Genomic DNA, 25681 nt, shown 5'->3' with positions numbered 1-25681 from the left:
CCGCACCTGGAGTACTGTGTGCAGTTTTGGTCTCCAAATTTGAGGAAGGATATTCTTGCTATGGAGGGCGTGCAGCGTAGGTTCACTAGGTTAATTCCCGGAATGGCGGGACTGTCGTATGTTGAAAGGCTGGAGCGATTGGGCTTGTATACACTGGAATTTAGAAGGATGAGGGGGGATCTTATTGAAACATATAAGATAATTAGGGGATTGGACACATTAGAGGCAGATAACATGTTCCCAATGTTGGGGGAGTCCAGAACAAGGGGCCACAGTTTGAGAATAAGGGGTAGGCCATTTAGAACGGAGATGAGGAAGAACTTTTTCAGTCAGAGGGTGGTGAAGGTGTGGAATTCTCTGCCTCAGAAGGCAGTGGAGGCCAGTTCGTTGGATGCTTTCAAGAGAGAGCTGGATAGAGCTCTTAAGGATAGCGGAGTGAGGGGGTATGGGGAGAAGGCAGGAACGGGGTACTGATTGAGAGTGATCAGCCATGATCGCATTGAATGGCGGTGCTGGCTCGAAGGGCTGAATGGCCTACTCCTGCACCTATTGTCTATTGTCTATTGATATCAGATGAGACAAGTCACTTGTGCAATTCAGTCCTCCGGGCGAGTGGTGGCGCTGCAGCTGAAGGTCTGACCCCGGAACCTTGACCCCCGCTTCCCTCCCTCCCTCCCCGCTGCGAGCGCACTGATGGCGGCCTCCAAGCCCTTGGACTCGCAGGCCAGCACCGGCCTGTCCCGGTGGCAGCTGGCGCTCGCCATCGGCGCCCCCGTCCTGCTGGGGGCCGGTGCCATCTACCTCTGGAATAAGAGGTCGGTGGCGAAGCGGAGCGAAAGGAAAGCGCCGGAGGGCAGCTCCAGCCCCGTGCCGAAGGAGGGCGGCGATCGTGTGGAGAATCCGACGGACAGTCAGGTGAAGGAGGGAGCGGGGTAGAGAGTGGGGAGGAGAGTGGGGAGGGAGTGGGGGAGAGCGGGGTAGAGCGTGGGGAGGGAGGGAGGGAGGGAGGGAGAGAGAGTGGGGAGAGAGTGGGGAGGGAGGTGGGGAGGGAGGGGGAAGAGAGCGGGGAGGGAGGGGGGAAGAGAGTGGGGAGGGAGGGGGAGAGAGTGGGGGGGAGAGAGTGGGGGGGAGAGTGAGAGGGAGGGGAGAGAGTGGAGGGAGGTAGGGGTAGAGAGTGGGGAGGGAGAGTGGGGAGGGAGGGGGGAGAGGGGGGAGAGTGGGGAGGGAGAGAGGGGGGAGAGAGGGAGGGGGGAGAGTGGGGAGGGAGGGAGGGGGAGAGGGGAGGGGGAGAGTGGGGAGGGAGGGAGGAGAGAGGGAGAGAGAGGGTGAGGGGGGGGGAGTGAGAAGGAGGGGAGAAAGTGGGAGGTGGGGAGGGAGGGGGAAGAGAGGGGAGGGAGTGAGAAGGAGGGGAGAAGGTGGGAGGTGGGGGGGAGGGAGCGGGGAAGAGAGGGGAGGGATCGGGGAAGGGAGTGGGGAGGGAGAGGGTAGGCAGAACAGGAAGGGAAGGCTGCAGAGCGATTTGGGGAGTGGCTGCAAAAATACGAAACACGAGGAAACAGTAAACTGCAGATGCTTGAAATCGCAACTGAAACAAAATGCTGGAAGTATTCTGCTGCTCAGTCAGCGCCAGAGAGACGCAGAGTAACCTTGTGTATGAAGGAACTGCAGATGCTGGTTTAAACCAAGGACAGACACAAAATGCTGGAGCAACTCAGCGGGACAGGCAGCATCTCTGGAGAGAAGGAATGGGTGACATTTCGGGTCGAAGAAGGGTCTGTACCCGAAACGTCCCCCATTCCTTCTCCAGAGATACTGCCTGTCCTGCTGAGTTACTACAACATTTTTTGTCTACTTTTAACAGAGTAACCTTTGCAGGTTGACGAGCTGAAAGGGGGCAGATTCTAGTAAAGATTTGTTAGGCTGCAAAGTTACCTCCCCAGGGATCCTGTCTGACCTGTTAAGTGTTACCAGCAATATCTGTTTTATTTCAGTAACAAGGGGGATTTGAGCCCAGCTAGGTCAGTTAGTGGAGGATCATGAGGAAGAGGAGCGATTGAATGAAAATCGTATGGTGTGGACATGACATGGGCCCAATAGTTGTAGGAATCATGCTTTTAGGCTAACTATTGAAATAAAGCTATCCCGTTCAAGATACCCCTTTTCTTTAGCTTATATTCCCTGATCAGCAGTGTGACTACATTATAATCACCAGATTAGCAATTACATTCTAATGATTCCAGAATCAGATTATAATGCAAACTTGTGATGCAACTTAAAGGATTGTTAATACTTGCTATGTACTCTGAATGTTAAAGTAAAGAAACTCCCCCCTCTCCCCTTATCCTGTTACATCTGTTACCATTTAAAATATTCATGCATTTGATGCTTGAAAGCTCCAATGGATTCTGCTTCCACTGAGATTGTGGAATAGAACATAATGGTCTCAGAAATAGAAGCATGGTTAGGCCACCCAGTTCCATGTGTCTGTTCCGCCATTAAACAAGGTTGTGGCCGAGTGTCACTTTCCTGCATTGATTCTCATGGATCTGGAAGATCTAAAAATCTACAAACTTCCATATTGTATACACACAGCAACTGAGTTTCTATGGTCTCCTCTTGGGTAGAAAGTCTACCTTCTGAGTGAAGACATTTCTTCTTATCTGTCCTGAATGGCTGACCCTTTATTTGGACTCGGTGACTGCTTGTTCTAACATTCCAGCCAGGTGAACCAGTAAAGGAACAAACTGCTGGAGAAACTCAGTAGATTAGGCAGTATTTGTGGAGTGAGATGAATAGTGGATGTTTATGGTCGAAACCCTTCCTGTAAATTATGTCTATCTTGTCCAGTGCTTTCTCACCTATATTCAGGACACCTTGCATGGTCTGCAACATTTTTACAACTTCCAATACCCGGCCGTATCACCTCATCTTCAACATCGATGTTCAGTCTCGATGACCTTTCATTCTCTTGTGTCTCCAGGTGAAGCAGCAACTCTGCATTCCACTCAATCAATCTCCATAAGAATTCTGTATATTTAAATGAGATCACCGATCATTATTTCAAACTCTGGAGATACTGCAGATGTGGTCTCTTTAATCCAATCCAGGGATCAAACTGGTGAACTTCCAGTGCATTCCCTCGGACAGGGAAACATTCGTACACTATTCCAGTTGCCTTACATAATTGTGGCAAGGTGTCTCTCAAGTCCAATCCTTGTGTAATGAAGTCCAATACACTGTTTCACTTAAAAAGGCACAAAGTGCTGGAGTAAGTCAGCAGGTCGGGCAGCATCTCTGGGGAACATGGGTGACATTTTATGTTGGAACCCTTCGTCAGGCTGTTTGATTTGTTGCCTGCTGCATTTTCATGTTAAGTGGTTTGAGTGCAAGAACTTTTGGACCCTCTGAGCCCAGTGTCCCAATAATTCTTTAATTAGAAAAAACCCCATAAAATATTGGAAACACCCAATATTCATGGAGCATCTGTGGAAAGAGATTCAGATTGAAAACCCTGTGTCAGAGGTTATTCTACAGTTTTGGTCAATTATCTCTGAAATGTGCAACAAACATTGTGCCATTATTAGAATACACCATGACTTACAAGCATTATCAACAATGCCGAAACCCTTTATCAGGAGTTTATTAAGCAGCATATCACAAGAAGAAAATCCATCTGTTAATTAACTCATTTTGGCATTGGAAATGTGTATGCTTCCAATTTTATAAATACTGTAGAATGATGTAGAATAGAATAATGAAGTTGAAATTCTGGTCACTTCACCATTGTTAACACTATAAGGAATCTCTTTTTCAGGTGACGTTTAGCGTCGAGACCCTTCTTTGACTCAGAAGAAGGGTTCCTACCCAAAATGTCATCTGTCCATTTCCCTCCAGAGATACTACCTGACCCTCTGAGTTCCCCCAGCAGTCTGTTTTTGTTCAATATTCCAGTATCGACCAGTCTCTTGTGTGTCTAATCATTTCATCCTGAATTGATTGTAACTTCCGAATGGGCAAGTTGATCTCAATTATTTAAGAACATTTTGAAAAGAAAACAATTGTTTTACACTTAGACCTTTCTCATGGAATGGCCTGAATCTTGTCTGAAGAAGTGTCTCAACCCACTTCATCTACTCCTTTTCCCCAGAGTTGCTGCCTGACCTGCTGAGTTCCTCCAGCATTTTGTGCCTATCTTGTTTATATCATATTGTTGTCTTGTCATATGTGGTTTAGCAACAAAGTTCAATAACTTGAGTATTTTTCATTATAAACCACAGAGCATTTCCGGTGGTGTAACTGAGTACACAAAATGCATATATTAGATCACTTGTCTTCCACTTTCCAATGCTTTCTATGATATCAAATCTCAGTATTTTACATTATTAGAAACGTGTAATAACAGGAATATGTGACATATGAACATTGTGTTGAAGAGCCATTATGAATTAAGAATGTATGCGATGGCTGCAAGTTCAGTTTTTCCACATTGCTGGGCTCCTCAGTTTCAACTTCTGTGCTGAGTAGCTGGAAACGGGACCATTGATACAAATTGCTGCAGGGAATCAGAACCTAGAGCTGTGAAGCGAACAGAGTCCATTTTCTCTTGGCACAAGTGAAAGGAAGCAAAGTGATTGCTTTCAGAAATAAAGATGAAGTAGAAATTATTACCAGTGATAAAAGAGGGAACAAAAAGTTTGCTTATTTGACTAGTTACTGAAACTTCATTGACTGTGTCCTAGGTCTTTGAGTTTTCAAGAATGTGAATTGATGTTAATATTTAAGGAAGATATAGCAGAAGCTTTACAGTGCATATTTAATAATATTTTATTTTAAATGTTTTTGAGCCAGTGGATTGGCACGCAAGTAAGGTGTATTCGTTGAGAAGTAATGTGGAACATGTCCAGGGAAGTGTATACCAGTCAGCTTTATATAATTGGTAAGAGAAATAGTGAAATTCTCACTGAAGGAGAGAACAGAAGAATACCTGGAAACAGAAAATGTAATAAGAACTAGTCAGAGCGGATTGGAAAAGCTTTGGATTGGAAAAGCAGATTGAACTTTTCTTGACCTACCTTATTGAATCTTTTCCCAAGGCAGCAGGGAATAGATAATGATAGTGCAATAATACAACTTATCTAATTTTATCTAAAAAGCATTCAATAAAGGTCAGAGAGTGCAGAGTCAGGGACAAATAGTTGAAGGGTTGTTAGTTTGCAAGTCACAGAATGGATTGAGAGGGGGAAAGCAAGTACTAAATGTCTTTCATTTTTTGCATAGTCTTTTTCTGTTTGGAGAATTTATGTGAATATTTTTTTGTGTATTCTGAGTTTCTGCCCGTGATGCTGTTGTAAGCAAGGGTCCAGAAGAAGGGTCAACCGTCCATTTCCCTCCACAGATGTTGCCTGACCCACTGAGTTCTTAAAATTATGTAGACACAAGAAACTGCAGATACTGGTTTACAAAAATAGACACGAAGTGCTGCCAGGGGTGGTGGTGGAGGCAAATATGATGGTTACATTTGAGACACTTTTAGATAAGCATGTAGATATGCAGGGAATGGACAAGATTACTTTATAGTAACCATGATATCCAATTTGATAGTAACCAGGAATTTTGATAGGGGGGGGATTCAGTGGAGATTTTTTTGCCATAAGAGTGCTGAGAATATGGAATTCATTATAGCAAGGAGTGATTGACGTGAATAGTCAGGGAAGGCTGGGCAATTAATGAAGGAGTAGGCAATATGCAGGCTCTCGGATTTAGATGAAGGAATAAAGAGGTTCAAATAGAATAGATTGGTCATGCCAAATGGCCTGTTGTTATGCCACTATTTTTTTCTGTTTAAGTTTCAGTGCCATATTACTAAATATAATTTTACCTCCTTAGAGTGTGTTGGACCGGGCTCAAGCTGCAAAGAATAAAGGAAACAAGTATTTTAAAGCTGGAAAATTTGAACAAGCTATTCAATGTTATACTGAGGCAATAAGCTTGTGCCCTTTGGAACAGAAGCAAGACCTTTCAACATTTTACCAGAATCGGGCTGCAGCATTTGAACAGCTGGTATGTAATATTTTACTCCAATTAAAACTGAGTTTACCTAAATGTTAGCTTCAAGACAAATGTTGCTAATGCAACAATGGAATCTTAAATTAGAAAGTAAATTGCCGACATAACCAAGTCAATTCTATCCAGATGATTACAGAAAATGCAAGGATATACATGTCCGCAAAGAATGAACAGACTGGTAGAAAAAGCCTGAGGGATAACCTAATCGAGGTCTTAAAAATGATGAAAAGTTTTAATAGATTAGATACAGCGGAAATGTTTCCACATGTGGAGAACATAACTGATATAAAATGGTCAGTGAAAAATCCAGTGTGGAAGTCAGAAGGAACATTTTCACCAAGGAGTGGTGAAGACATGGAACGCATACCACAGACGATGGTTGAATGATATTGCATAGATTAATGTAAATACATAGGAGAAAGATGTAGAGAATTAACTGGTGGATTTAGATAAAGAAATACAGGACAAGGTTTGAGTGGGGCATAAATTCTGATGTGGTTTAGTTAGTTTGAATGCATTTTTGTGTGAAATATATGTGAGTCAGCTGAAGATAGGTCCAGCCATTTCCAACTGCCTCATCAATTATCTTTCTTGAATCGTAATGTCAGAAGTTGGGATGTTCCCTGATAATGGTACAATGTTAAGCTTCATTCACGCCAACTCAGATAGTGAACTGAATCATCCAAATGCAGCAAGATCTGGAAATCCCAGCAAGTAACTTGCATCCGACCTCAGCCTGTCCACCATCTGCTGCACCCATCGAGGTGTGATGGAATAATCTCCATTTGTCTGGATGAGTGCAGCATCAAAAACATTTAAGAAGCGCAACACTAGGACATGGCAGCCCACTTGATTAAACAATATTCGGTTAAACGAGTCGCCGACATTCGCCACCTTGAAAGATGTTGGCGACTGGTGGAGCGGGAGGAGGAGGCGGCAGCGGTGATGAGTGGGGAGCGGACAAAATGGTGGCCGACAGGAAGAAGTGATAGCTGGTAAGAGGGAGGGAGCCCCACTCTGAGTGCTTCCTATCAGTGGCCTGAAGAAAGTGCTGCTGGCCAGGGGCTGCAACATGAGCCGCAAAAACAACTGTTGTCAACTGGACACGTGCGGCACTGGTGAAGAAAGGCTCGATGGTGCCGACCAGCAAGATCAGGGATTAGTTTTAAGGTGAAATGACATAAAGTGCCAGAGTAACTCAGCAAACTGAATCAGTCTGAAGAAGGGTCCCAACATGAAACGTTACCTATCCATGTTCCCCACATATGCTGTCTGACCTGCTGAGTTACTCCAGCACTTTGTGTCCTTTTGTGTATTAACCAGCATCTGCCGTTCTTTATTTCTACTACATACAATGATAATCCCTTACTTCGTTATAGCGGACAATCGGCAATAACGGACTCCTCACCCTCCACCCCCAATGTTTCATTACAATGAAAATTGACTGTATATGAGACCCTGTGTACAGTAAGATAGATTAATAGTTTATGTCATCACCCTGCAGTCTGGTCAATGATCCTGGAACAAATTCATGATTTTCTTTAACAAAGTAACCAATTTGTATTGCAGCAAAAATGGAAAGAAGTTGTGCAGGACTGCACCAAGGCTGTAGAATTCAACCCCAAGTACATAAAGGCACTATACCGGCGAGCAAAGGCTTATGATAAACTAGATAATAAGAAGGAGTGCTTGGAAGGTTTGTATTCTGTCTTTGCCTCCAACTGATATTTTCTTCGACATAACTATCAGTTTCTTCCACATCATTCTGGTGAGCAGTTTTCCAGGGTTCAGTCTTTCAATAACCATTGTTTATGATTTTCCAAAAAGAAAGCTAGGTAGCGAAAAACAGTTTTTGACTTCAAACAATTTTACATCTGAATTGGGTTCACCAAAGTGCAGATCTCAGAAACAAGCCCTTAATAGCAATGAACTTTAGATGATATCTAGGAATTAACATACATATTGAAGTGTGTATGATTTGGTACCATGTAATAATTCATCAAGTTTTGTTGAACCTAATGAGCAAATTGTATATCCAGACTGGATTTGTATATCCAGACTGGATTTGTATGGCCACAATTATACTGTGGACGTGCAACCATCAAACATGTGTACAATTAAGTTCAGAAATTCTGAAAATCATTCTCTGGTCTTGTGAAGGAAACAATTTGCATAGGTGAAAGATCTGAAAACTTATTGTTTTGGGAATTCTATGTGCTCTTCATGAGAGAAAAGAAAAGTCACTTTGAAATTGTAGTGAATTTTTTTTAGAGTCATTGATTTACTTTCTCTTCGAGCATGTGCCCAATAATTTATTCACCAGTTTAGTAGCAAAGTGGAATGATGCGATCAGCCGTGCCTTGCAACATTTAAATTCTTCCTGTTTTTTGAAGGGATGAATGTGTTCGGAACCAATACCTTTACTTAAAAACCTGCATTGATGATCCAGCTATTCTACCAGACTAAGTCCTTGACTACACCTACAAACCAGTGGTGGCATTCCTCTTTCAGCTTCAGGAATGCAAATTATGATTAATTCGCCAATTTGTTCATTGTCTTAGAATCAGCACAAATTATATAACTTTTCAAATTAAAAAAAGTTGACTCAAAGTTTTTCTTAAAACTGAGTAATTAAATAATGGCACTATTTGAGTCTGAAGTAGGGTCCCGACCCGATATATCTCCTATGCATGTCTTCGACAGATGATGCCTGACCCACTGAGTTATTCCCAACGCTTTGTGTTTTGCTCAAGGTTCCAGCATCTGCGGTTTCTTTGCTTCTAGTCCCCAGCGTTATTTGTCATGTTTTGTAGCAGATCACGGCTGACTTGTTTTTGTACCTTTCGATGCCAAATTTGAAAGAAAAAGCAAGCTGGTTAGAGAAATGCCAGGAAAGTTAATTTATTTTTAAAAAAATTAAAAAAGATTTCAACCATTGCTGGAGAAATTTCAAAGTGCTCTTGTTGGAAATATAATGAGTGTTTTTCTGTTTTTCAGATGTTACTGCTGTTTGTATCCTGGAAGGATTCCAAAACCAACAAAGTATGCTGCTTGCTGACAAAGTCCTTAAGTTACTTGGAAAGGAGAAAGCTAAAGAAAAATATAAGGTTGGTAGCTGACGTGCTATAGATACTTGTTAGAAATGTTGGCTTGATTTTTTTTCCCAGCGCAATAATACAATCTGTGTGTCCGTCTGCCAGAACGCAAAAAACAAATGCGCAATGGTATTATTTTGGGTGAACCTCTTTACGGTCTATTACTACTTGTTCGGAGAATTCAGCTTGCAAACTGTTGCAATGTTTTAACCAGGTTAATCATAGATACCAAACAATGAACGGGGATACTCAGTAAAAGCATTACCATGCAAAATGGTAATGCCGTTGCACTGATAGTGTTGCTGGAAGGGTAAAGAAGTATGCAAAGGAGTGGTTGTCAAAGGTGCATTCCATAACTGGACAAGAAAGGAGAAACTATTTAAAGCAGCGTAATATTTAGAAAGTAGGGTCTGATATGCAGTGAGGGCTGTGCTGCAGAGGACGACCAAGGAAACATTCAAGAAGTTAGTATGTTTGAAGGCAGCACGCCCTCGAGTTGCCTTAAATGACTGCTGTACATTTTACTGATCCTAGTCCCTGCAAATGTTAGAGGTGTTGAAATATTGCTTTTAAAAAGGGGGGAAGGAATGATCATCAAAAGAAATTAGAGCAGGAGTAAATCTTGTGGCCTTGCGAGTCTATTTTGTCATTTAGTGGGATCGTGACTAATCTGATCTTTGGCCTCAACTCCATGTTTTTGCTTGATATTTGTCAGCCCTTGATCTAAAAATATGTCTGCACCAGCCTTGGGTGACAATATCCATGGCCCTCTGGGGTAAAGAATTACAAAGATTCACAATCCTCACACCATACCGCAGATAAAATTTCCCCACCAAGGGAACTAGCTTCAGCATCCAGCAATGAAGTCTCCAGAATGAATTTAACTGTTGGAAATTGTGGCTGTTCAGGAAGATTGAGGGGTAAATGGAGACAATAAGTTTTGTGATGACTGAAGTTCAATTCAGACAGAAATTGGATTGGGATGGTTTATATCAGGAGAGTGATAGAGATGGAGAGGCCAGTGTCATTGATCCAACAGAATGGATGCACTGGCTTTTGAATATACACGGGCATATTAATCCATTGGTATGTCGAGCATGGTGAAAGTTACACTCAGCAAATCGTGGTTTAGACACAAGGACTGCAGGTGCTGCACTATTGAGCATAACACAAAGTGCTGGAGGAACTCAGCGGGTCAGGGCAACATCTGTCGTGGAAATAGACAGGCAATGTTTTTGGCCGGACCTTTCTTAAGAGTGGTTAATGCTGCTTTCTGAGGTGACCAGAGTAAGGAGAGCTGACCAAGAAAAGACATCAATCGGAAGGTATCATCATTAAGGTGACTTAATGAAGTTACATGAGCTAGCATGGTTAAAGTCAATATTCACACTAGGCAATAATTTAGACAATAGGTGCAGGAGGAGGCCATTCGGCCCTTCGAGCCAGCACCGCCATTCAATGTGATCATGGCTGATCATTCTCAATCAGTACCCCGTTCCTGCCTTCTCCCCATACTCCCTGACTCCGCTATCCTTAAGAGCTCTATCTAGCTCTCTCTTGAATGCATTCAGAGAATTGGCCTCCCCTGCCTTCTGAGGCAGAGAATTCCAAAGATTCACAACTCTCTACCTGAAAATGTTTTTCCTCATCTCAGTTCTAAATGGCCTACCCCTTATTCTTAAACTGTGGCCCCTTGTTCTGGACTCCCCCAACATTGGGAACATGTTTCCTGCCTCTAACGTGTCCAACCCTTTAATAATCTTATACGTTTCGATAAGATCTCCTCTCATCCGTCTAAATTCCAGTGTATACAAGCCTAGTCGCTCCAGTCTTTCAACATATGACAGTCCCGGATATAATTTTAAAATATCATGGAGTTGTAACCTTAAAAATTAAAAGATCAAACATTAAAATTAATTGAAAATGGTAGAGAAGAGATGATATAAATAAGTCCATTATCAAATTGCCTACACTTAATATAGCGTAAGTGTATGGTGATTTGAGTGACATAAAACAATGCCTTGAGATATTTTCCTATCCCGAAGCTCAATGTTGATACTGGTAGGTTAAAACTAAATGTGTAGGAAGGAACTGAAGAAGGGGGCTGATCCAAAATATGGCCCATTCCTTCTCTCCAGAGATGCTGTCTGTCCCGCTGAGTTACCCTGGCTTTTTGTGTCTGTCTTAGGTCAAAACAAAATCGGATTACTAAGATATTTAAAGGATATAATCTTAGTGGACCAAGAACCTTAAAATTTGACTGATTATGTTGAGGAGGTATGCAGGCCATTTATTTAACATTTGAGTCGGAAAGCAATGTAAAACAACTTGGTATTTGATAACACCGTTTAAAAAGAAAATTATTTTGTGGTTACCTGTGTATTTTACTGTAGTTGAATTTATGGGATACTTCCGGTTGAAGTATTTTGCACTCCATGGATTTTCTCATTATTGTTTTCCCCCTCCATTATAGAATCGAGAGCCTCTGATGCCCTCCCCACAGTTCATCAAGTCATACTTTAATTCGTTCACTGATGATATCATCTCACAGCCTTTGCTAAAAGGTGAAAAGCCTGATGAAGACAAAGACAAAGAGGGTGAAGCTGCTGATGTCACGAGAACAGGAAGGTGATTGTATAATAATGTATATTTTTGCGCGCTAAAGGTTACATTTGTGAATAATATGGTGTGATTCAGATCAGAAAAGTCCTATTTTTAATTACATGATATGCATTGAATGAATTTGTCACACCTGGGGCAGCAAAAGTTTATGTTGCTCTCATTTTCTGGTTGTAAAGGTGAACGGAAATCATAGGATTCTTGTCACTGACAATTTATTGATGTTGCTTCAAGTTCTTTTTGGCAGTGATTGGATTGACCAAGTCTCTTTGGGTTTTTAACAGTTGAAACATCCAGAACTAGGGCAGTATGGTGGCGCTGTTTGTAGAGCTGCTGCCTCACAGCAGGAGACCTGGGCTCCATCCTGACCGTGGGTGTTGTCTGTGTTGAATTTGCACGTTCTCTCAGTGGCCGCGTGGGTTTCCTCCCACACCCGAAAGATGTGCGAGGTTTATTGGCTTCTGTAAAGTTGCCACTAGGGTATAGGGAGAGTATGGAAAGGTGCAATTGCATACTAGTGCGAACGGAAGATCGATGGTCAATGTGGACTTGATGGGCCGAAGCTGTTTCCATGCTGTATCGCTAAACTAAACTCACAAATATTAATTTGAGTATGAAGAATGATAAGTAGCAAGGATTCTATTATCTGCTGGTAACCTGAAGTGTTTTTCCACATTCCAAATCCCTAGAATATTAAAGCTCTGAAGCAGACCATTTATTCTCAGTCCACGCCAATATTCATTTTTTATGAGCCGCCGTGTCTTGTGACATTTTTATTTTTCCCTTTTTAACAGCGGTGTACTCTCTTTATAAAAGTAAGAGCACTTTAAAGTAAAGAAATCTGCATTCTATTAATCCCCTGAATAAAAATTTAAGCAACTGTTAATGGACATTTGAGCAATACTGATTTACAGGCTTAGGTTGTAAAGGAAATCACTACTCCCAGTCATATGTTTTTGTAACAAAAAAGAAATTAGGCAATATGAAATTAGTTATTTAATACCGTCTTAAATTGCCACATGAAAGTCTCGTAAGCAAAGAACCTTAAGGGCAGTTTAACAATAGTTGCTGTAGTTTGAACTTTAATATAGCTGTTCTTTGCGGTGTCACAATGGCTAGAGATTGACTCCACGCAGACTTTGACTTGTTCCTGGCAAACTTGGGAAAAGTTCGAAGAAATCCGGCCAGGTAAATGTTACAGCTCTGTGAACAGTTAGCAATTTTGTTAGCTCACTGAGGTGTTTCATACTCCCAATTCCTCCATCTACATCGCATCTGCGCCCAGGATGAGGTGTTTCACACAAACCTACTGACTCCCATAGCTATCTTGACTACACATCTTTCCACCCTGTTTCCTGTAAAAACCCTATCCCCAACTCCCAATTCCTTCGTCTACGCCACATCTGCACCCAGGATGAGGTGTTCCATGGGTTCCGTGGCTGATAAATGGATTGGACAGAAAATATGCTTCTAATAGTACTACATAGTTATGGTGACATTTTTGTATTTTTCAGATCTGGCTACCAGAAGGCAAAACAGTACATGGAGGAAGAGAACTATGATAAAATTATTAGTGAATGTACAAAAGAGACAGAAGCAAAAGGAAAATATATGGCAGAAGCCTTGTTGCTTCGGGCTACTTTCTACCTGCTAATAGGCAATGCAGCAGCTGCTCAACCTGACCTTGATAAAGTTGTCAGTATGGAAGATGCAAATGTGAAAGTAAGTGATTCATCCAAATTTAATTGTAGAAGTAAGAATGTTATCCTTTTGGCTTTAAAAAAAAAGACACTGGTCAATTTTTAGTTAAATAATTTCTTTAATTATCTGCTATCTTTAAAACAATACCCTAATATAGTATCCAATGATCCTTTATGTTGGCATGTCCAATGTCATCCAAGAGTCAAGGATGTTTTATTATTATTACTGAAGCAGAACAATGAAATTCTTGCATCGGTAGGAATTTATACTTTTTTTGACCTCTGCAACAATTGTGGCAGTAAAGAATAATCTACTTAAAATTACCCCACTGTTTTAAGATAATAGAGGGAAAAAAAACATTATTTTCATGTAATAGCTTTTTTTAATATCACAAAATTTCAAAGTGAATGCACTGTTTTAAAATGAAATCGTAACAGATTAATTTCAGTCCGTAAGTGAGACTTGTGTCATTGACAAGTTGTCAGTTGGCTTGTTTTGGAGATGCTTGAGGGAAATAAGCTAGAACACACAGAAAGCAGAACTTTATATTTTAGGTCTCTTTTTAATTATGCACTGAAGTCTCTATTTAATAGAGCACTTCCTCAATACTGCACAATGTCTTCCTGAAGGTTGTCCTTGAGGAAATGTGACTCTAGCTTAACCTGTTCACTGCCAAGGTTTTTTTTCACTTGTATACTCTGACCCGAGTATACTTGGGGGGGGGGTGGCACTGAGCAGGTTAATGTCTGAGTTAGGTGTGCATGTGGTCACCAAACCAAGCTGGTTCTAATAAAATTGCTAATGTGTTCTTATTTGAAGATTTTAAAAAATAAAATAATTAATATAATATTCACTTGGCAGTTTTAAAACAATAGGCTTAATTAACTGTTCAGGTGCTGAAGCTCCTAACCTAATGTAAACGCTGAGTGGCAAAGCATGCAACCAATGTCTCATATACAAATTACGTGCAAGGGGATTTTTTATGTAACATTCTGCAATTTGTATTATCCTTCAGCTGCGTGCTAATGCATTGATCAAGCGTGGAAGCATGTACATGCAGCAGCAACATTCACAGCTGTCCACGCAAGATTTCAACATGGCTGCTGATATTGATCCTCAAAATGCTGACGTTTATCATCATCGAGGACAGGTAGGGAGCTAGGTTTCTTTGAACCATTATGAGCCAATTGTGTCCCCTTTGGAGCTAAAATAACCAGTAGATTTCTGATTAATTGAGAGTGGACTTCATGCAGCTTTCTTGGAGTTAAATTTCTTTTTTTTGTTTTCAATGTTGGTGACAGAGAAAGTGCTGCATTTATTATCCATCCCTAATAATTATGGTTGCTTTGGAGATGCTTGACGGAAAAAAAGTCAAACACGGGGAGAGCTTCTTTCAGATGATATAGCTGATAATCCTGTTTTCCAACTTGACAGTTTTGTGCCTCAAGAATTAATGGCAGATTAACTTGCATCTTCACACACTTTGTGTTCTTTATTCGGTATGCTGTTGGAGTAGTGGGTTTTGGGGTGACTATGGTTTTCCTACTTTTGCATCATTTTGATATGTGGTAATTTTGCTTGTAGTTGAAGATCTTACTTGATCACGTGGAGGAAGCTGTTGATGATTTTGATGAGTGCATTAGACTTCGTCCAGACTCTGCCCTAGCACAGGCCCAGAAGTGCTTTGCTTTGGTAAGTAGTCTATTGCTAATTCTGTTCAGTACCTTTAATTTGCTGTGAATGTCAAGTAATACATTGTAGCTGTTTACTGAATCTTAACTGAGCAAGGATCAATAATAATAAACTGTAAATAATACTTGATTGAATGGGATTTTACTTGCTAAAAACATGATGAGCAATGCCTTTGGCTTTGCTTTAGTTTGCTTTTCAACATTTAGCACCCCTGGTATTATTTGATGGGGTCAGTTTACACATGACACTGGTGAAATCCAGATCAGCCTCAGTACTGCATCTATTCATCCTCTGCAATTGTCACTATTTTCAAGTACTTGCCTCAGAAAGACTTGAGATGAACCACTTTTTCCTTCTGTAAAACCAATGCTATTCTACTTCAAAATCTTATATGCCTCTGCTTCTAGGATAACTACCTCAGTTAGTTCGGTAGTGTGAAACCTGGATATGTTGTTGCTACCTAATACCTTTTCGTATCGTAGCTAGATTCGTATCAATGTACAGATGCTCCCCAACTAATGATGCTTCGACTTACGTTATTTCGACTTTGCGATGGTGCAAATGGCAGCGACCCATAGCGAGCCGCAGCTTACTTCCGGCCACGTGATCGGGTGTATTGTGCATTTCGACTTAACGATATTTTCGGTTTACGATGGTTTTCTCGGAACGTAACCTCATCGTAAGTTGAGGAGCACCTGTATTTGGGACCCACCTCCTTTGTGCACTCATATAAGAGCTGTCATTGCCATTGCCTGTGTTTCTTTCCCAATAAACTCTAAAGTGCTATGACTTCCGGTCTATTTTTTATTACTTGCCCACTATCTTGCTCTCCACCCATGTTTCATTCTCTGGACTAATGTTCCAGATGACTATTTGTCCCCTCGCTCCAGTACTCTTCTACCTTCCCTCTTGTTCTCGTTCCATACATAAGCTGAATGCAAGAATTTTAATTTATGGCACACAAGGTCCTGCCGAAAGAAAATCCTTGGTTTTTGACTTGTTTCAAAGCAAAGGAAAATGATATAGAACTAATCCTGTAAAACAATTGCAACCTCAATACATTTATTTTGGGAATGATATTCATTGCACTCCTGAGTCCAGTTTGAGTGAGAGAAGTTGGATATTGTTTTACTCACTGCAATCCCTAAAATCAAATGTAGAAAGTTGATTGGGGATCGCTGAGTGATTCTATTATGCAATATGAAAGAACTGAAACTATGGTATTCACCACTGAAAAGATCATGATTAATATTGGTGCTTGATTAATCTTTATAGATATCAACAGAAAATATATGAAATATATAGTCCAAAAATGTTCTTCAATCTATCATCGTCATATACTGATTGAATTACATTTATCGCCTTTTTTTCCCCAGTATCGTCAAGCCTACACTGGAAGCAATCCTTTGCAGATCCAGGTGGCTGTAAAAGGTTTTGAAGATGTTATTAAAAAATTTCCCAAGTGCGCAGAAGGTTATGCACTATATGCACAGGTAAGCCTTTGACATACATTGATAGTTACAATGGTAGTTATTTTATGTACTTCAATTTAACATAAAGCATAGTGCTGGAAGATGAAACATTTTAATGTCTGAAGAAATTCTCAATACTGTTCGTTTAAACATAGCACAAATTATATTTTGTATAGCATTATGTCTTTTATAATCACTGAGGTTACCATGTTTTGATTCTGAAAAGACCAAAATATATGGAAATTTTATACTGTTTTACTGTTTGGAATATTGTTGTAATTTACCAACTCTTATTAAATCATGTCAAAATTATCTTGTTCCAGGGCTAGTGCTCTGGTCTACAGTATCCACGCATGTGAATTTTCTGCGGATTTCTGCATTTTTAAAATCCATTTTCCGTGCTTTTTGCATGACTTCCGCGTTTTTCACTTTGCCAAATACACGAAATCAGATCGAAAAAAAGAAAGAAACAAAAATAAACAATGTACAAACTTGTAATGAACACTAGGGTTCTGCTACACGGTTGCTAGGGATTCCGCGAAAAATCCCCTGCGCCGTGGAAGTCTCCCCGAAAATGGCACCTAGGCTGGGCAAGGCAGCCAATCTCGACCTCATCAGGACTTCCACGGCCGATCGGTGGGTTGAATTTGTAGCCTGTGGCCGGGGCTCTGGAACTCCAGCCCAGCTGGAGCCAGCAAATCTATCCCCATAGCCGACTTCCTTGGCCTGCTGGATAAACCAGCAAAGCTCTGGAACCAAGAGTGCCAGAAAATTAGTGGTGGAACTGTAATGAGTAAATATGAAATTTAAGTGCAAGATTATATAACTAAATTAATTAAGACTGGGTTAAAATATAGAACACAGCAGAAAAGCCAATTACAGCCTTTTTGGGCTGATTATCAATTAATGTGCGAATTTAATTCAAAATGTTATTAGTGTACAGTGACATATTCACATTATTTTGTAATGTCTGTTTTTACTTTGAAATGCACTGAGAGGCTTGAACTGGTCATTTTGAGTGTAAATTTTCCAATTTTTTGACCCCCGTTGTACACCTCACGCAAGCGCTGGGCTCTTTTCCTCTTTTTTAATTTTCACCTCACTCACATGCCTGGATATATTATTTATACCTATGATCTCCAATATTTACAACTCTCCATTTGTGTTTTACACTTTTACTTCCAGGAGTCTGAGCTAAACAGATCTTTCACAACCTTGAAGGTGTACCACTTTCCCATGCTATTTGACTTTGGAGCTGTTAAAAATAGCTTGACTTAAAATATAATTATCATGACTATGGTTGGAGTTTCATATTCTTTTATAAATTGTTCATACTCCACAACACAGCTAGATGGAGCTACCTCATTTATCTCAATAATCCTATAGAGATCAGTTTTTTCCTACCAAACTTGATTTGCGAATACTGTTAATTATGGTTACTTTTAGGGTTTATTTATGAGTCAAGCTAGCGGTGCTCTCCAAATATGCACACTATGTTGTACTAACAGTCAAGACAATTTCACAAATTATCTAGACTCAAAGTTGTCTGAAAGAAATTAAACTGAGGGGCAATCTCTTAAATGTAAGTAAAGACCCTATTATACTACTTGAAGGATGGGAAATCTCTTTGGTATACCGACCGATCAATGATCCCAAAATACAATTTTTGATCAGTTATCTCATATCTCCCAAAAAATTTTAGTAGGGGATCAAAAAATTTAGCTATGTCCTAAACATGCAGAAGGTGTTTGGTTAATTTTAATTCACTGGTATTATGAACATTAATCTATGCAGAATTGTATTTGGACATTTATTAGATAAGAGTGCAACATTTGACAAAAAAATATTTGTTCTAGGCTTTAACTGACCAGCAACATTTTAGTAAGGCAGACGAAATGTACGATAAATGCATTGAACTGGAACCAGACAATGCAACAACGTATGTTCACAAAGGGTAAGTCTTCTGTGATTTATAAGAATTTGAACAGCCAAGTCATTTCAGCTTTTTCATTTAACAAATCAAGAGTTGATTGTTGTGCTAGAGCACTGTTTACTCTTGCTATGGCTCATGTATAAATGCAAAGATTACTCCAGTCATATTGCAGTTTTCCAACAAAATAAACCATTAATTTCACAACAAGCCCTTTGTACTCTTAATGAAATGTATAAATATATAATGTTCATTTTTAATTTAAATTTCAAAATCCTACTTGATGTTGTTTGCCATGAACCTGCAGGTGTTGGTTTCATTCGTGGCTGTGCTTAAATTTACATTCAGTGTTGCTAGAGAAGAAATTAGCTGGATGGTGAATTTCCTAATATAATTTTCACTTTATCCTCAAGTGGAAAAATCTTCATTTGGCATAATATTACCACATTAGATCTGTTTCCCCCCATTTCATCACCTGATTGCATTGACATGTGTTTGAAGCTTAGTTGGCCAGCAGGCAGAACTTCTGCACTTCTTCAATTACCATGGACGATGGGCCAACTCCGTGTGTACAATGGAATTTCAGGTGAAGGTAGCAATCCAAACTAAAAACTGGTGATCATTTCTTATACAGCTTTACTTTCTTTGCTCTGTGTTATTCTTGCCATCAACAAAAATGCTTAGATGAAAGCTAACTGAAATGCCCATCCATTGCAGTCTATCAGAAATTGACCCTCTTGACGTCTTGCCATTTTCTTGTTTGCCATTGGCTTTGTAGGAGTCATTTATGTTTAGACTAGCTACTCTTGGCATATTATATTATTTTGTCTAGATATATCTTGCCATATTATTTTGGACACTTGGGGGCGGTCATTAAATGCACAGTATGGTGTATATATATATATATGGGCATATGGGGCAGGGAGTGCCAGACACAGGGAGGGAGAGCATACCAGACCTGGACAGACCAACGACTGGACAGACCTGGGACCAGACGGACAGAACAGCCAGCTACGACTTGTATGCGAAATACGTAAAGCCTGGTATGTTCATCTCCTTGTTTGTACAACTACTTCAATAAACAACTAATTAAACTGGAAATAATGACTGGAAGATCTGTTCTGTTGGGTCTGCGTAAGATCACTCCTACTCCCTGTGTAGTAATGGCAATTGAAAAAGAAACCATTCGGAAAATCGGAAAGTTGCCTTTTCAGGCTTCCTTGGGTGTATACTTAAAGTAAGCATCCCAGTACCATTCTCACATGTTATGTCTTCAGCATGGACTATGGCTGCAACTATCAGTAGATTGTTCGACTGAAAGAGTATTCCTATCCTCAAACAAGATCTATGCATACACATTCTAGGTAGAGGTCATCATTACATAAAATTAGAAAGAATGTGGTCCTCTCCCAGCCTTAGGAACGCTTTGACCAATGGCTGAGTCTTTGTGCTGACTCTGTTCAAAGAACTGTAACTGTACAAAGAATAGAACCCAGGCCGACTAGGTTTACATTACATTTAAAATGTTGAGCCTATCTGAACATTCTCTGCTTTTTAAAATACTGATTTTTTAAAAGATTTAGACCCAGTGTTGTCTTGCATTGGGGAAAGTCACTGTACCCTGTTGCTTCATCTTTGTTTATTGTAAATACTTTGTATAAAATTACTCAAATACATTTACTTCATTTTAGCTTGCTTCAGCTGCAGTGGAAGCAGGATCTGGATAAAGGCTTGGAACTAATCAGCAAAGCCATCGAGATCGATAATAAATGTGATTTTGCATACGAGACCATGGGTACTATTGAAGTCCAGAGGTAATTTATTTGTTTTTACTTGGTTTAAATTTGTTTCCCCCCCAAAAAATCTAGATTGGAAATGCATATTGGATTGTGTCGATCACGCAAGTTCCAGATTGACACACCATGTCTATTTCAGTGTTGGAGCAACAACAGGAGTTGTCATAAAGCAGCAGTTGGATTGATTGAGTGATCAAAGTTGGCTAATTGAGTTGCCAATAGTTTACTCCTGGTGCCACGTGCTAGTGAGGGTAGGAACTGGAAGATAGGACAGATGAATGTGTGGCTCAGGAGCTGGGATTATGAATTTTGGATCATTGGGATCTACTGGGGCAGAAGTGACCTATATAAGAGGAATGCATTGCACCTGAGCTGAAGGGGAACCAATATCCTGGCAGGCAGGTTTGCTCGTGCTACACAGGTGGATTTAAACTAGATTGTCTGGGGGGGTGGGATCCAATGCAGGACTGAGGCAGGTGAGAGGCCGGATGTCAGTATGGAAGGTGGTGAAAGAAAGTTCAGTGGACAGAATAGACAGGAGCACAGCCACAAACTTTCTGTGGGTTATAACAGGGAAAACCATCAACCATTTTATGTATAGCTCATTAGTTCAACATATATAAGAATTGCTGCTTTCTTAAAATAAAAAAATATCCTTGTGTTATATGTGACATTTATTGACCATTTCTTGTTAGTTTAAGAGATAGTGTACTTCCATGAGCTGCTGCAGTTTTTACATTAATAACATTTCTGTGGCAATAGTGAAGATTTTTTAGATTTTGGTACTACATTGAATAAATGTTATTTGTAAACATTATTAGATTGTTTGTGACAAGAATCAATTTGATGATCCCTTGTCTTTATTGTTGTGGTCCAAATCATCATTGTAGGGGTGAATTTCTGGAGTGCATTTTATAGATTTAAAAACTGTAGCTATAATATGGAGTTGGGTATATTGACTTCAGTGAAAGGGGCATTCGCTAAATTATATTGAGTCATGAATTTTGCTGGTGCAGCTGTACATATCCATTGGAGAGTTAAGCACTTAATTACATGCATGCCTTATGTTGTGGCAGAGGAGAGGGAAACATGCCATGGGACTTATCCTATTATAAGTTATGTCCCATCAGTTAACTTTATTTGATAAAGTGCTGGGTAATTGTAACCCGGAATCTTAAAGTAATTCAAAAATGCATCATATTTATCCATATTCATTGTTGAACTATGTTCAGCAGTTCTCCACAGAGAGTACTCTGAGTTATACAGCATAGATGATATCAGTCGCTGGGCACAAAGTTTAAATTTTTGCCCATCTGCAATAATCCCATTTGCCTACATTAAATCCATATCCTACCATACATTATCTATTCAAGTGCAAATCTAAATGTCTCTTGAATGTCGTGATTGTATCTGATTCCCTCACCACCTTTCAAGGTTTCACAGTCAGTTTAGTGTCACATGTACCAATTAAGGTACAGGGAAATTCAAATTACCATACAGCCATACTAAAACAAAAGCAACAAGACACACAACTGCATAAAAGTCAACATAAACATCACCACAGCGAATTCCCCACATTCCTCATTGTGATGGAAGGCAATAAGGTCCAATCTCCTTTCTCTTTATTCTCCCGCGGTTGGGGCATTCAAACCATCCGCATTCGGGGCGGTCGAAGCTCCCGCGTCGGGGCAGTCGAAACACCTGCAGCTTGGAGTCCCCAATGTCGGTCTCTAACCAGAGACCACGGGCTCTGTGGTGTTAAAGTCCTGCAGACTCCCGCAGGTGGAGCCCCCGACAGGAATTGCGAACTCCGTGATGATAGGTCCACAGGCTCCCGCGATGGAGCTCCCGGTCCATCTCTAGCAAAGGCTGCCAACTCCTCGATGTTAGGCTGCAGTGCGGACGGAGATACAATACTGAAAAAATCGCAGCTCCGTCGAGGTAAGAGATTAGAAAAAGTTTCCCCCAACTCCCCCCACCCCCCACATAAAACAAGCTAAAGAACACTAAAAAACATACATTTAACACAGACACAAGAAGGAAAGGACAGATAGACTGTTGGCGAGGCAGCTATTGCTGGCGCCACCCGGTGGTTCACCTCTGGCAAAGAGTTCCAGATATCAACCAGTCACTGTATATGTGTGTGTGTGTGTATATATATATGTATATATATATATATATATATAAAACTTTCCTGTCAAATCCCTCCTTCCTCTCACTGCAAACATGTGCCCTCTATTTTTTGATACTCCTCCCATGGGGAAAATGATTCTGACTATCTACTCTATCATGTCTCTTATTTTAAATTCCCCTATCAGATCTTCTTTGCTGTAGGGAAAACAAGCTGGCAAACGAAAATAAGCCACTCCCTCACTTCCATCCAAAAACTAAGATTGATTTGGCATCTTTTTATTGTAAGCTTATTTATCCACTGTGGGGACTTTGTTATTGCAATTTCTGCAGTTTCAGAAGTATAGAGAGAAATGTCACAGGAGCAGAGCCTTTGACTCACCAAGTTCTCATTGGCCATGCTGTCATTTTATCCTAATCTTACCCTCATGCATTTTATTCTCTCATTTCTCATTAGTTGCCCATACAGTATTCTCATTAGTGTGTGAATCTCTTAGCAACAGCTTGTTAATGATAAAAGGACACAAAGTGCTAGAGTAACTCTGGGTTAAGCAATATCTCTGGAGACCATGGATAGGTTTTGGGTCAAGACTGATTCTTTGTCTCCTTATTTCTACTTGTTCTTGTTAATGATAATAGTTCCATATATGTTGAGAGTAGGGTACAACGCTATTATTTGTCCTATTTTTGGCTACATAATTTTATATTTGTATTTCCTTGTTCTGAAAATAGTGTCTCTTGTTTTTAATGATCAATAATTCATCAATAAATTAATATATTATCTCACGTTATTCAATGAAAGTGAGTTCAGGTCTGTAAGTCTGTCTATATCTTTGTGCCCTGTATTCATGGAAGTAGGGCAAAGATTCCTGGCTGGGATTCCTCATCTGTATGAAAAGTCAAATGTCTAAATTTCATATGGTCTTTGTGTAGGAGCACCTCAGGAAGTTGTATATTATTTCTAAATTTTAAAAAAACAGGAAACAATGGAAATACACAAGTCAGGCTGCATGTGTGGAGAGAGAAATAGTGCTTCAGGCTGAAGACCCTTCAATAGAACTCGAGTCTTCAAGCATTCACGTCTCAAGCATTAACTAATTTCTCCTCACAGACTCTGCCTGACCTGTTGAATATCACAAACATTTTCAGTTTGTTGTAGATTTCTCAGCATCTGCAGATTGTCAATCGACATTTTATTCTTAGACTGCCAATTTTATTTTGTTTCTCAGAATTTTCATTCTGCGTTTCTTTTCTATCATCTATTTACAGAGGAAATCTGACAAAGGCTATCGAAATGTTCAACAAGGCCATCAACCTGGCCAAGTCAGAAATGGAAATGGCCCATCTTTATTCCCTTTGTGATGCTGCATATGCACAGACAGAAGTTGCTAAAAAATATGGATTGAAGCCTCCAACACTGTGATTTTAAAGAAATGATAGCACGATTCCCATTGTTCTTCTGTTAAGCCTCTGAGTCATTTTCCAAACTGCTGAATGCCACCGTGATGTTTGTGATATTGGGTAATGTCTTCTGTATAGGTGCGTCAGCGGTCGATGATGAATGTGTGCAAAATAAATTGCACTCAAGCTGGCCTATAAGCTGGCACCGAGCAAAGTATTTGTTTTACACAATCAGGCCACACAAACATCTTATAATAATTTTCATTATAGAATCTTTTTAAAAGGAGACTTATGTACAGTACAGGTTTGGAGCTTCCCTTTAAAGGTATGTTGTGATATACAGACAAATAAACAAACAAAATCATCAACGTTGTGATTTTCATATTGTCTACCGTTTGATGGCAATGGCTAAAAGTAAGTTTGCAATCCTGTTGGTGTTGTTAAATTTTGCCTGGTTTGACTGTGCAAAGATACATCAAATATTTAAGGCTGATTCTGGTGGTCATATTTAAAAGATTGAGCATGCAGTATATAGTGTCCAACTTGAATTGGTAGTTTTGATACTCCCTGCATTGATCAATAACTAATTGAGTTATAATATGCTGAAAAAGCCTTTTACAAAGTGTTCATTTAAAAACATATATCGTACAACAAAGCCCTTATTAAATTGCTGTGTCCAGTGAGAGGTTATTGAGTAACAAATATATGGTTTGGGGTCTTTTTAGTTGGTAAATATGCCCATGTGGAAGTTTGCCTCTGTTTTGCAGTTTTTCTGTTGACACATGACCCAAACCTATTCCAGTGGGTACGATGCTATCATAGCTAGCCTGTCAGTTTGGCCTTGAAACAGAAGCTTTTAAATTTCCATTTTAATGTATATTGACTTGCAGGTGTTGAGGGTGAATTAGATTTTGATCTTGCTAAAGGTTTTTCCTGTCTGGCCTAACCCATTTTCTTCGGAAAAGGCTCCAAATGGAAGCATATGCTCTGCAGTAAAAGCATTCTGTGTTACCAAGAATTAAATGGCTGTTATGTATGTTGGAAACTGCACTGGAAAAGTTATTGAACTACATTTTTTTTGTAAATGAAATACAGTGTAAAATTAACCAATAAATATTAAATTCAGAATGAAAATGGTTAGTGTGAGCGATCTTCAAACAAAAAAAACCATAGTAAACTCAATGCCACTATGGTCTAATTTAGTTTAGTGTAAAGATACAGTGTGGAAACAGGTCCTTCGGCCCACCAATTCTGCGCCGACCATTGATCCCCATTCACTAACTATCCTACATACTTGAAACAATTTACAATTTTTACCTAAGCCAATTAATCTACAAACCTGTATGTCTTTAGAGTGTAAGAGGAAACTGGAGCACCCAGAGAAACATCACGCAGTCATGGGAAGAACGTACAAGCTCTGTACAGACAGTATCCATAATCGGGATCGAACCAGGGTCTCTGATGATGTAAGGCAGCAACTCTACAGCTGCGCCACTCTGCTGCCCAGACAAGCAAATAAAATGGTCTAATAATAATATGTATGATGTATTATAGGAATCTTAGATTTGACTTAGTATCTACAGCCATGAGGCAAAGGAAAACAATAAACTTCATCCTCAACATTGATGGTCTCCCAGTATCCACCTCACCTCACATCCGGAATCTTGGAATCATCCTTGATCAAACCCTCTCCTTCGACAAACACATCAAACACATCACAAAGACAGCCTTCTTCCACCTCAAAAACATTGCCCGTCTCCGTCCATCCCTCTCCTCCAC

At 40.1% G+C, this 25681-nt stretch overlaps 1 protein-coding gene across 1 annotated transcript; it reads left to right on the top strand.

Moving 5' to 3' along the window:
* The first annotated feature begins 655 nt into the window (after positions 1-655).
* On the top strand, positions 656-25055 carry tomm70a (translocase of outer mitochondrial membrane 70 homolog A (S. cerevisiae)). Its single transcript, XM_078409588.1, has 12 exons — positions 656-915; positions 5887-6060; positions 7636-7762; positions 9064-9173; positions 11635-11789; positions 13295-13502; positions 14497-14631; positions 15066-15173; positions 16550-16666; positions 18502-18599; positions 20267-20389; positions 23771-25055. The coding sequence occupies exons 1-12, from the start codon at positions 694-696 to the stop codon at positions 23922-23924; spliced, it is 1731 nt and encodes a 576-aa protein (XP_078265714.1). The 5' UTR covers positions 656-693; the 3' UTR covers positions 23925-25055.
* Positions 25056-25681: the final 626 nt, after the last annotated feature.

Source organism: Rhinoraja longicauda, chromosome 12, assembly GCF_053455715.1.
Source record: "Rhinoraja longicauda isolate Sanriku21f chromosome 12, sRhiLon1.1, whole genome shotgun sequence".
Classification (NCBI taxonomy): Eukaryota; Metazoa; Chordata; class Chondrichthyes; order Rajiformes; family Arhynchobatidae; genus Rhinoraja; species Rhinoraja longicauda.
This window is presented reverse-complemented; position numbering and strand designations above follow the sequence as displayed.

What these genes read in the sequence shown, in the direction of transcription:
- tomm70a (XM_078409588.1), top strand. Translation starts at nt 694, where the DNA reads ATGGCGGCCTCCAAGCCCTTGGACTCGCAGGCCAGCACCGGCCTGTCC. An exon ending in GATGTCACGAGAACAGGAAG is followed by an intron (nt 11,790 to 13,294) that starts GTGATTGTATAA and finishes TGTATTTTTCAG; the next exon opens with ATCTGGCTACCAGAAGGCAA. An exon ending in CCCAGAAGTGCTTTGCTTTG is followed by an intron (nt 15,174 to 16,549) that starts GTAAGTAGTCTA and finishes TTTTTTCCCCAG; the next exon opens with TATCGTCAAGCCTACACTGG.